The sequence below is a fragment of the Sciurus vulgaris genome (assembly GCF_902686455.1).
Source record: "Sciurus vulgaris genome assembly, chromosome: 6".
Taxonomy (NCBI): domain Eukaryota; kingdom Metazoa; phylum Chordata; class Mammalia; order Rodentia; family Sciuridae; genus Sciurus; species Sciurus vulgaris.
Window position 1 is genome coordinate 127,773,554 of NC_136466.1, and position 12,422 is coordinate 127,785,975.

Consider the following 12,422-nt stretch of genomic DNA (forward strand, 5'->3'; position numbering starts at 1 on the left):
TGGATCTTCCTCACTGACAAGAGTCTTAAGATTCATAAGCACTCTACTACTATATGCAACAATGACTACCTAATTCCTTCTAATGGTTCTTCTCACTCCTTCCACTGGGTCAGTTTTACTCTTCTTTCTTATTTTACTCTTCCAGTGCTCATCTTGAGACAATAAAAAGGGAAACATAACTTTTCCTTTAAAAAAAAAATCAGGTTTCAAGATTCTTCCCTTCAAATTGGCACAAGATGAATCATTTCTATATCATCTTCCAATTCTCCAAACTTACATAAATGTGCTATATTTACACGTTTGCCTGAGTATATAAAGAATATTCATGTTCATTTCCCTAACTCAGCAAAAACTGTATTATAAAATATCAACATATAAATAATTTTTTAAATTTCATACCAAATTAGAATTACTAACATTATTACTATGGAAATATTACCTTAAGTCTTCAGTTATTGATTCTTCTATCCTGGGCTTCTTTCCAAAAATGGATTCATCTGTACCTTCGAAATCTGCATCTCTCTTATTTTTTCCACTATTAGCTGACTCTGATTGCAATTTGGCATCAAAACGTTTCCTGAATGGAAATGTAAACAGTTCAAAATAAATTCTGCGGTATCAGTTCTTACTTTAAGGGGAACACTAAAAAATACTGTTCCATATATTATATATACCACTAAGAAGAAAAACATCATTACTTAAACAGATGAATACTGCAAATCAAAGCTCAGAATACTCAATAAATGGTAAAACTGAACACTATTCCTTTTTCATTTCATGTTTTATTAGGTTTCCATTAAATTACTTTTAAATTCACAGTAAAAGAAATGGTCACATTGTTTCTTAAAACATTTTATCAAATTACCAAAAGTAATTTTAACCAATCAGACAGCAAACTCAAAATGAGTTAGAATCTGTAAAATAACTAGCCTGCAATCTTTCCTTTTTTTTCCTTTTGGGTTGGTACCAAGGATTGAACTCAGGGGCATTTGACCAATGACCAGCCTTATTTTGTATTTTATTAAGACACAGGGTCTCACTGAGTTGCTTAGTGCTTTGCCATTGCTGAGTCTGGCTTTGAACTCTCAATCCTGTCTCAGCCTCCCAAGCAGCTAGTATTACAGGTGTGCACCACCGTGCCCAGCTATAACCTTTCAAAGACTGCAAGTTCATGGAAGTCAAAAGATTGGTACAGACTATATGAGACTAAAAAGAAACGACAATCAAATTAGGTAATCCAATACAGAATCCCTTTCTTATAACAGACATTAATTGTAAAAATCTGATTAAGTCTGTAGATAATAAAACTATATCAATGTTAATTTCCTAATTCTGATCATTGCAATCTGTACTGTGGTTACACAAAAGAATGCTCTTATTTTCAGAAGACAAACACTAAAGTACCTTAAGAATTTAGAGGTAAATGGACAACATGTCTACACCTTATTCTAAATAGTTCAAAGAAAAGTATAAACTCACAAACATATCTATCTATCTATACACACACATACACATTTACATACAGGTGTGTGGGGAGAAAGAAAGGAAAAAGAAAATGTGGTAAAGTATTAATATTTGGAATATTTAGGTGAAATGCACACAAGAATTTTAATACCATTATAACTTTTCTCTAAGTTTGGGATTATAACAAAAATAAGACTTTGCTAGTCTCAGCAACTTGGAGGCCCTAAGTAACTCAGGGACATTGTTTCTCAAAATAAAAAAATTTAAAAAGGGCTAAGGATGTGGTCAGTGGTTAAGTGCCCCTGGGTTAAATTTCTGGTACCAAAACAAAACAAAATGAAAGACTTTTTAAAAAGTACTTACACTGGGGCTGAGGCACTGGGTTAGATTTTTAGCACAGCATAAAAATAAAGAAAGGCATGCTACCCATCTACAACTACCAAAAAAAAAAAAAAAAAAAAAGAAAGAAAGAAAGAAAAGAAAAATCTTTAAAAAAAAAAAAAAGTACTTACACTATCTGGATGACATTTAGTTATATCTGTAATAAAAATTAAGCACTGGGCTGGGGTTGTAGCTCAGGGGTAGAGTGCTTGTCTATCATGTGTGAGGCACTGCGTTTGATTCTCAGCACCACATATAAACAAACAAAATAAAGGTCCATCTACAATTCCAAAACTATTTTTTAAAAAATTAAGCACTGATTGTTAAGTACAACCAACTATTGCTATCATGCCTGGAGAACAACACATACCAAACAGAAATGCCTACTTTTTGACTAGGCTTAAAACAGAACGGTGGCTGGTAACGGTGGCACACACCAAGTGCCACCTATAATCCCAACAGCTCAGGAGGCTGAAGCAGGAGAATCACAAGTTCAAAGTCAGTCTCAGCAATTTAGCAAGGTCCTAAACACTTAGCAAAATCCTGTCTCCAAATAAAAAAGTTTTTAAAAGTGTGGGGAGGGCGCTGAGGATGAGGCTTAGTTATTAAGCACCCTTGGGTTCAATATCTGGTACCAAAAAAACAAAAACAAACAAACAAAAAACAAAACAAAACAAAAAACCAGAATGGTTTACATGTTCCATAGTCTTGTACTTTACAATTATACCTGAGCCTAAACACACAGGCTATTTTCAAAATGCCAGCCCAGGGCAACAACCATCCTAGCTGATGAAGTACATGTATACTCAGACACAGTTTTATTTGGAGAACTGTACAAAACCAAGTTAACATTAATTCCTAACATGTTAAGTTTTGCTATATGTCACAACAGAATGCATGTATTATTTTTGTTCATATTTGTAAAGGAATTGTTTCAGAATATCTAGGCAATCTATTCAACACCATAATAAACACTGAACTCAAATAGATGAAATATTCATGTAAAATGTAAAACCAGGACTGGGCATGTAGCTCATTGGTAGAGCATTTCATAGCATGCCTGATACCCAGGGTTCAAAAGCCAGTACCACAATCAATCAGTAAATAAAATAGTAAAATCGTGTAAGTATTAGAAGAACACAGGAGTAAATGATTTTATAAACTGGGAATAAAGAAAACATTTTTAACCTTGACAAAAATCCAAAACAAACATTAAACCAGCAAACTTGACTACGTTAAAATATTTTTAAATGTCAAAAAGGGGAAAATACATGCAGTTTACATTAGAGGAATAACATCCACAACTCAAAAGGGATTCTGCCATTAAGAAGAAAAAGACCAACTATCCATTTTCTAAAAGATAAAAAAATGACCAACTCATGAAGAATAAAATCAAATAGTTTCTGAACATAAGAAGTGATTCTTTGCTTTATTTATTTTAAGAAATTTATAAATTAACAGTAATTGAAATATAATTTCTCACATACTGGATAAACAAAAATCTGAGTTCAATATGCTCTATTTAGGAAGGTTGATACACATTAAAGGGAAAATGCAGGCCACCTCAAGAGTGAGAAGGAACTCTGACTTGGGCTGGGTGTCAAATATTTATAGAAGAGTTGTATCAGGGGCCTGACTAGAGTTGGATCCAGTACGGAGTTGGATCCAGTACGGAGTTGCCTAATTTTGCACCAGTGTTCCCTGCACTTGTCTATCCCTCATTTTACAAGGGCAGAGGCCAAGAGCTTGTTGCTCAAGATTTACAACTACACTTTCTACATCTCAATGGCTTGAGATTCAGTATTTCTCTCTCTCTCTATCCTAAATCCCAATCTTAAACCCAGTCTGGGGCAGAAAATGTTTAGGGAATCAGATAATCTTTTGCAAAAAGCACCCTTTAATTCCAGCAATTTGGGAACTGAGACAGGAGGCTCACAAGTTCAAAGCCAGCCTCAGCAACTTAGTGAAGCCCTAAGTAACTAAGCTAGACCCTGTCTAAAAATAGAAAAGGGCTGGGGATGTGGCTCAGTGGTTAAGTGCCTCTGGTACCAAAAAAAAAAAAAAAAAAAAAAAAAAAAAACCCAAAAACACGAGTTATTAAAACTGATGGGGTCTTCGATGTAAGAACCAACTTGCAGAGTTCTCACTGATCTGTGATTGGACATCTAAGTATCAGAAATAATAATGAAAACTTGAAGGAATGTCCATTAACAGATTAAGGTATAAACAAATATATGTCCATAAAACAATAATTATTCAACAATAAAAAGCAACAATGTCTCATTAATCTCAAAAAACTGAGTGAAAGAAGACAGACAAAACAGGAAGACATACTGTATTTAAATGAATTTCAAATAATATTCAAGTAAAATTCAGGAAAATACAAGCTGTCCTATAGGGCCAGATCAGCGTGGTTGCCTGCAGACAAGGATGGAGGGATATGCATTTCAATGGAAAAGAAAAACTTCTGGAGGTAATGAAAATGTTTCAATCTTTATTGTGGTGATGGTTTAGGGTACTTCAAGAATATGAGGAAGGGAGGAAGGCTGGCAGAAAAGAAGGGCAAGCAGGTGGGGAACTACACAAAAGAAAGGATGTTCTCAAGGCACAACTTAGTTCTCTAAAAACTGAAAAGTATCAAGCAGTAATTCTGCCTTTTCTTTATAAATTGTAATTCAAGATAAATAGCTGATATGGGAATTTTTATTAAAAAGACTGATTACAGGTAACTGAAGCAAAAAAAAAAAAAACAAAAGATAAAAATAGAAAATCTCCACCTTGCAACTACTAATGAAATAATGGGTTTAGGCCATCATCAGCAGGTGCTAAAGCCTTTCTCAGAAAGGTTGATAAGGGATCTTGGCTAACATTATAACCTACTGATCAATCTTAGAATGGAACAGAAAATTTGCATCTTATGATACAGGGCAACAGAAATACATCATAGCACCAAAAATCATTCTTATCTAAAACAACTAAACCTGAATCTAATAAAGCCTCCAGATCACCACTGCCAAATATATTTTTGCATATACAAAATGCAAGCTATATATTTAATTTAAAATTTTCTAATAATTTTAACAGGTTAAAAAAACAGATGATATAAATTTTATTTATATTTTATTTAACTCATTATATGCAAAATATTTCAATTACAACCAAGATAAAAATTAATGGGATATTTTACATTCTATTTTCATATTGTCTTTAAAATCTAAAGTTACATTCTCTGTACTTCTCAATTCTGACAAGTCATATTTTAAATGCTTCACATGAATAGTGAGTATTATACTGGACAATGTGGAGCAAGATACAAGGTAAAATTATAGTAAATACTTGAGGAAGGAGAAGCAAGTTAAATGACTGTCTAATAAAGCAGTCCTGATCTGGGAAACTCTACAGGACAAATGGCTTTGTTTATTGTTTCACTCATCCTTCCAAAAAGAAATGTATGACACAAAGAAACAAGAGGGAGATTGCTGGAGAAGACTTAAGGAATAACAACAAAAACTGCATATGGGCTTTGTCTGGTTCCTGATTCAAATAAACTACCTACTAAAAAACCCCTTAGAGATAATAAAAGATATCCCACTATGGACTGAGTATTCACTATCAAAGAATTTTTTTTTTTTTTGAGGGGTTGAGATAAAATACCGAAAGAGAGAGAAATAACACGATGGGTAGCATTTGTTTTAAAAGAGGAGGATACACATGGAAATAGATTGACCATGACTTGATATTGCTGAAACAAAGTTATAGGTACTCTTAAGTTCCTTTTACGTAACATACCTATATGTATACAGTCTGACAATTCTTGTAAAAAGTTTTAAAAGCACCCACTTGCACCAAAGTAATAAATACAAAAGGACAATTTTCACTACAGTTTCAGGATATGGCCTCCTGTGTTACAGAGATCAGATGGAATTTCACATTATAGATAATGATTATGATCGGAGGCAAATTGGATTCTTCCCTAAAATGCCTATGACAAAACCTAGCTTAAAGTCTTGGTAGTTTAAAAACAAAAAATACCGTAAGTTACTAATGCTCTGTATTTTCTTACATATTTCCCTTCTCTAATGTTCACATATTTCCTAATAAAATTAAAATATAAATTAATTTTCTTCTAAATTTCAGACTACTAAGCAGCTTATCCCTACTGCACTGCAAAGTGTAATAATTAGTAGCTGTGACAAAGTATAAAGTGGGAAATCATACATGTATTATTTTCATAATACTGTAGTTGCCCATTTAAACAAGTAACTATTGAAAACATACTTAAGCTCTCCCAAACTTTTCCACTTCCTTCAACTCAATAAGAGCTGAAGACTATTTTTCACACTCCTGGTTTTTCTGCTCTCTCTCTAATCTCTCTTTTAGTCTTATGCATTTCTCTTCAAGTTCTGTGCTGTGTCACTATACTTTCCCATAGGGATGTCCACCTCAACCAGCACCGATTCAAATGACATTGAGACAGAGACCACCAGTACTACAGGTCTCTCTCATAACCGTCATTAAAACTGCTCAATGTACATTTCCAAAAGGATGTATTACCATCACTTCACTTTGTCTCAAAACTGAATTTACGTATTTTTTTTCTTCCTGACATCCAGGTTTTAAAAATCTGTCTCTTTTGACCCCCTTTCTACTGTTCACCTTAATTTTGTCCTTAACCAAATGTTCACCTTTTCCTTCCTTCTCCCACTTCCTGAGGTTCTTTTCATCTCACAACTAAACCTATTTTCATGCCTTTCAACCTATTTTCATATTTTCAGTGTCTATACTCTTTAAATAACTTGCCAATCACTAATTAGGTTAATTTTCCTCAACTATCCTTTTACTTATACCATCCCCTAGTTAGGAAACAAAAACACTAAAAACCTTGTTAAACACTAAAACTTTGTCAACAGCATTTCAGAAATGAAATTAAAAATTCCCCTTGCTTGATATTCAAGACCCCTCATTATCTAAAACAATTTATATTCCTGGCCTTATCTCTTGTAGTACCTAAGTAAACACTCTCCCTTGACTAATTTGTGCTCCCTAAAAAACTTCAGCACCATTAATTTATTATTTGCTCAATCCAGAATACCCTGTTATCTAAGCTTACCTGAGCATCACAGATATCTCAAACTTTTATAGCACTTAACTGTACATACTGTTCATTTTATGTCCACTGCCAACTAACACAGAGTTATAACTGTTTAAAATGTGTTCTATCGCCTCAAATAGAAAATTCCTCAAGAGTGAAATCATGCCTAATTCATTCACCTATTTGGTATTTCCCAGCCAACACTCAGAGTAAATGTTGTTAATAATGAACCACCTGATTTTCCATCATTCAAATAATAGCTTTTCGTTGTTCTACTATAAACACTTTATGGAGGTTATATGCATTAGTCTACACATGTTTAGGGCCTAATAACTGTGAATATTTTCTAAGTAAACTCCTCATAACTTGATTTGGCTTTATTATGTACTAAACTCTTGTTAGGCACTTCACACACATCTCATTTCATCTCCACTACAACCTAAGTAGTAGACACTATTAAATTTCCATTTTATGGGAGAGAAAACTACAGCTTGGAGATTAAATTCTCTCCCTTGTTTCTATTTGTCCTCCTCCACCCAAAAAAACGTCGCTTCTTCTAAGTTTCTTTGTCCTAAACTAGTCATTAGTTTCTTTCACTAGAGATTACCACGCGCGAGGTACTGGGCTGGTGCTACACAGAACCTACGGGGAACCTTACCTGCCCTCACCACCCCGCGGCGCAGATGGGAGTCGAGTCAATACCAAGGGCCAAAGGCAAGTGCTGTGGCAGCAGCTCACGCTGCCTGGCGGTGTGGGGGATTACCAAGACCCGGTTGCCCGCAACCAGCATTACCCGCCCTCTCCAACCTTTTCCAAAACCCCTTCACTTTCCGACTTCACTCACGGTACACCCATTTTGTGCTTTTCCTAAGAATCGTGTTTCTGCCCTCAGCACCAAGAAGGAAAAACACCAAAAACATCCTGGACGTCTTCCTTACCCGGCCTTTTCTGCAGATCCCGGCAAGCCCTTCCATTTCCCCTTCTCCTTTTCTTTGTCTTTCTTGGTTGTGGCCGCAGTGGTGGAATCATCTTCGAACACGCTGAACAGCTCATCCCCGAACGCATCCGCCATCTTTCGGAGCCGAGACCGAATCTCCCTCTTACCCACGAGGCCCCGCGACAACACCGACAGTGACGCCAAGTGGAGGCTCAACCGTGGCCCGTAGGAGACAAAAGAACGGAGTCGCACGGCCGAAGGAACTTCTCTGTTGTTTCTTTGTTTTGCTCTTTCTTTTCCTTTTCGACTACTGGTGGGTAGACAGTTCAGTGGTTTTAAAGAGAACGCGAACCGCCGCACACCGGTACAAGGCATGCGGCAGGTTCCAGATGCGGGGGGGGGGGGGGGGGGGGGGGCAAAGAGGCGGAGCCTGGTGAATCCGACCCACTGAGAGGAGCAGTCACCCGGGTCTGAGAAGCCCGGATGGAGGACGCTGGGTGGCGGCGCGAGAGCCGGGCAATGTGAAGAACTCTCGTGGGTTCTGCTGTGGTGGAGGCCGGACTTGGACCTGGAAGAATCTTCTGCTACAGCTGCAACAGCATGGGTGGTAAGAACAAGAAACATAAGGCGCCGGGAGCTGCGGCGGTCCGAGCCGCCGTGTCTGCTTCCAGAGCCAAATCTGCCGAGGCCGGAGCAGCCGGGGAAGCCCAAAGCAAGAAGCCTGTGGCCAGGCCGCCCCCTGCCGCCGCTGCCAGCACCCGGGAGCCCCGAGTCAAGCAAGGTACGAGGACCTCTCCACCCTGAACCTCTCTCTACTCCTGGTCCCAAGGAAAGAACCTTCGAACCCAGGCGCACCATCGAGTTAAAAATGTGTTATCTCCCACTCCCGGAGCTATTAAGCTCCTGGCCTTCTTTCAGATACATCTGTGCTCTTTGAGCCTCCAGAGTTCCTACGGTAGCACTGTTGCAACCTGGCCTTTCCTTTCTAACGCACCATTTCTAACAAGAACAAAGTAATTGCTTTAGCTGCTGTTTCAACAGAGATCCATCCTGAGCCATCAACCCAGCTTGCTAGGCTGAGGCAGAGACCGGTAGCAGTGGAGTTCTACCTCCTCGTGCCTGCCCCATTTTCTGCCTGATTTTTATCATTTTTAGTAACGATGTAGTGTCCCCTATGCTCTGGAAAAATCATACTTAACAGGAATTACAGTACTTACACGCTGAACATGGGTGTAACCTATTGTAAAATTATCTTCACTCTTTTTCCGCATCCTTGCATTTATTGCTTACGCTGTACATTGGTTGGATAACTCACCTTGGAGATGTCCGATTCCTACTGCAGATCCGCAAGCCACTATTAAGGCCGATTTCAAAAGATGAATTCATACACTTTGTTTCGTTCTGTTTGCATTGTTTGCTTGTAGTTCTTATTGGGGTGTTCATTTAACATGTTTATTAAGCATGTGTGTATATATGTATACACAGAAATACTTATGCATCTGAAATGGGTTGGGAATGAAATGAGCAAAATGGAAACATCGCCTCTCAGGCAGGCTGTCGGTCTAATGTTGAAGATAGGCGTTAAATAATCACACAGGCAGACATAATTGATTTGTAAGTGATAAGTGCTGCAAAGAAAGCGTAGGGAAAGTTTAGGTAATGTAATTCTTATGGTGAGGAGCAGAAATTGTGAAAGATCTCCGAAAAGGTGACAAACTGAGAGATCAGAAGGATAAGACGTTAACTCTGTAAAACATAACAGAAATAGTATTCCAAGCTAATGATAATGAACAATGTGCAGAGATCTGAGTTCAAGAAAAAGTTCTTGAGGCATTCATCGAATATAAGCATTGCTAAAGAGGAAAGGAGATGAGACTGAAGAAATAGGCAGATACTAAACCGGAAGGTGGGTAATAGTTCTTTGCCCTGCAATTTGTTGTTATCTTTTAACTACAGAGTTCGTATGCTTGTGATTACCAATAAGAATTACCAATTGTGATTACCAATTAAGAATTTCTCCTTAATTATTCTGTGGCAATTTTACTATCTGGATTGGCATCTCGATTTTCCCTTTGTCTTTTACTGAGTTTTCTCTGAATTCTTTCAACTTTCTGATAATCATTTGTGAATTCTTTGAATTCTATTTCCTCTACCCTCTCCCAGAATGTGAATGTCTATCCTTTACAGTATACCAGCTCTCTTAGGAGAGTTCACCTATTTCCATTACTTCTATCTTTTCCTTAGTAGGTAACTTTTCAACATACACTGGCCTTGCTTTCAAGCCCAAGTCAACCATTTCAACATTAACCTGGACCTATTTTTTTCCAGCATCTCAAATTTAACATGGCTAATATTAAACTGTTCTTTCCGCAAACTAACTTTGTCTTCTATTTCCTTCTCTTTTCCCACGTACCTGTTTATCCAAGATCAAAAGTTACTTTTGATGCTTTCCTTATTTTTTATTCTTTGCATTCAGTCTGTGGCCAGGCTCTGTGAAATCTTCACTTGCTTATTTTTCCTGTATACCTCTCATTTTCGTGTGCTATTCACACTTTAGTGTAAATAATCATGGATTCCTGGAGTACCAACAGAATCACTTAATGGGTCTACCCAGCTTTGTTCTGTTTTTCTACTCCAGTCTCCAGCATATCAGTATCAGATTGATCTTCCAGAATTGTTGCTTTGATCTTAACAGTTACCATTTTTTGCATGGCATCCTTACCGACTTAATAAAATCCAAATTGTTCATATAGTATTGAAGATCCTCTTTCCCAACTTTGTATTTTTAGCTATAGTAAATCTGGTGCATTTTCATTGCTCCAAACTGTTGGTTTTCTGCCATTTTCTCTTCATGGAATGCCATCTGTCTGTAGCACATATACCCAAACTCTTATAATACCCCTGTCAGGTATCAACTCCTTTTTGAATTCTCTCTGATATCCTTAACTATTGTGTCATGGTTGTTGATATCACGATCTTTTTGACAGGTCTTGCCTAATGGTATATGAGGGATTACATATTTTATATATCTTACAAAATTATGGGGTTTATTTGATATGTATTAACACCTCCATCTAATGTTATGCAGCTTATCACACAAAAGAAATCCATGGATGGGTGGTAAAGAAAAACTCAAATTATCAAAGCCAAGAAATCAAGAGAGGAAAAAAAAGACAAGAGGTTATCTATTAAATTTGTACAGAATTTCTTGTTTTTCTTTTTGAATCGTTTTGGTTAATAGGCCTACTTTGGAGGAAAAAAATGATAAGGCACTCAGTTCTTTTTATTTCCTAGTTAAAGAGTTGTTCATCTTTCTAAACACTTTAAAGGATTGTACACAGCAGAGTTTATCAAAATTGTGCTGTAATCTAAAGGTATAAAACTATTGGTGCCAACAGATGGGCTCGTGGTACATTTTTGGGTATTCTTGTCGCTTTTGTTTTCTCATTTCATTTGTTCATCAAAAAAGTTTTTGAAAAGCCCTTATATGGCAAGCAAAATTTTTGGCATGGGATAGTATAGGAAATAAAACATCATTGCTCTTTTTATTTATTTATTTATTTATTTTGGGTGCTGGGGATCGAACCCAGGGCCTAGGGCCTTGTGCTTACAAGGCAAGCAGTCTACCGACTGAGCTATCTCCCCAGCCCCACATCATTGCTCTTAAGGAACTTATATTATGGTAAGACAAGAAAGAAAAAAGACTTCTATTTTGGGGTAGAAGATAAAATCTCTTCTACATTTATGCTATGGAGTTTTAATAAAACTGGTTAGGTTAGGAATAGAGTAGAGGGTAGGGGAGAGATTCAGTTTCTAAAGAGGGTGGTCAGGGAAGCCTGCACACAGAAGGTGTTAAGCAAGTGAGGTGTATTAAGTTTGTTACACAGGTAAATGGGTGGAGAGCATTCAAGGCAGAGGGAACAGTAAAAGCCTTGAGAAGTAAGACTGACATGTTCTAGGAGTAGCAAGACCTTTCCTTACTTTTCCCTTTCTAAATCCTTTTTTTTTTTTTTTTTGTTCCTGTGCTTTTGCCTTAGAAGTGTCACTACCTTTAGTCTACTTATAATTAGTTCAGCAGCTTTGTCATGGTGTGAATGAGAGTAAAATAGGAGACTCAATAATTTTTTTCTTCCAACAGAAAGTATTTTCTAAAATCTTTGAACTTAGTTGAGAATTAAAATCTTAAGAGGGAAGTAATACTGGGAGACTGATGTTGTGAATAAACTCATAAAAGTCACTATAAATATTTGGGGATGGGATCACCGAAATAAAACATCATGTAAAGGACAGAAAATAGTGATTTTGTAAAGTTTAAATTGGGTGAAAAGGAAAGTGTTCAAATGATATCTGAGGTCTAGGAAGAGTCCGGACCAAGCGCAATGGGAATTGAGGGGTTGGTGTTGGTATTAAATAGAGACACATTAACCAGTTTACAATTTTAAATGATCAGTCAGGTGGCTCTGGTGGTGTATACTTTTCACAGGCTAGCTTATTTTGTAATTAGTTGCTTGCTAATTCTATTATTCCAGACTATCAGCCCTGTGAGGA

The 12,422-nt window shown here is 37.0% G+C and overlaps 2 protein-coding genes across 2 annotated transcripts in view; one reads left to right on the forward strand and one right to left on the reverse strand.

Annotated features, from left to right (window-relative positions):
* Positions 1-8,498, reverse strand: part of MTREX (Mtr4 exosome RNA helicase) — a gene marked incomplete at its 5' end in the record, with an annotated part of 94,882 nt that extends 86,384 nt beyond the window's left edge. The window contains 2 exons of the mRNA XM_079145259.1: positions 440-577; positions 7,876-8,498. Of these exons, the coding sequence (XP_079001385.1) occupies positions 440-577; positions 7,876-8,498 (761 nt within the window). The remainder of the gene's footprint in view (positions 1-439; positions 578-7,875) is intronic.
* The window catches only part of DHX29 (DExH-box helicase 29), a gene marked incomplete at its 5' end in the record, with an annotated part of 44,951 nt that continues 41,003 nt past the window's right edge, over positions 8,475-12,422 (forward strand). Inside the window, one exon of the mRNA XM_079145257.1 lies at positions 8,475-8,655. Within this exon, the coding sequence (XP_079001383.1) occupies positions 8,475-8,655 (181 nt within the window). The remainder of the gene's footprint in view (positions 8,656-12,422) is intronic.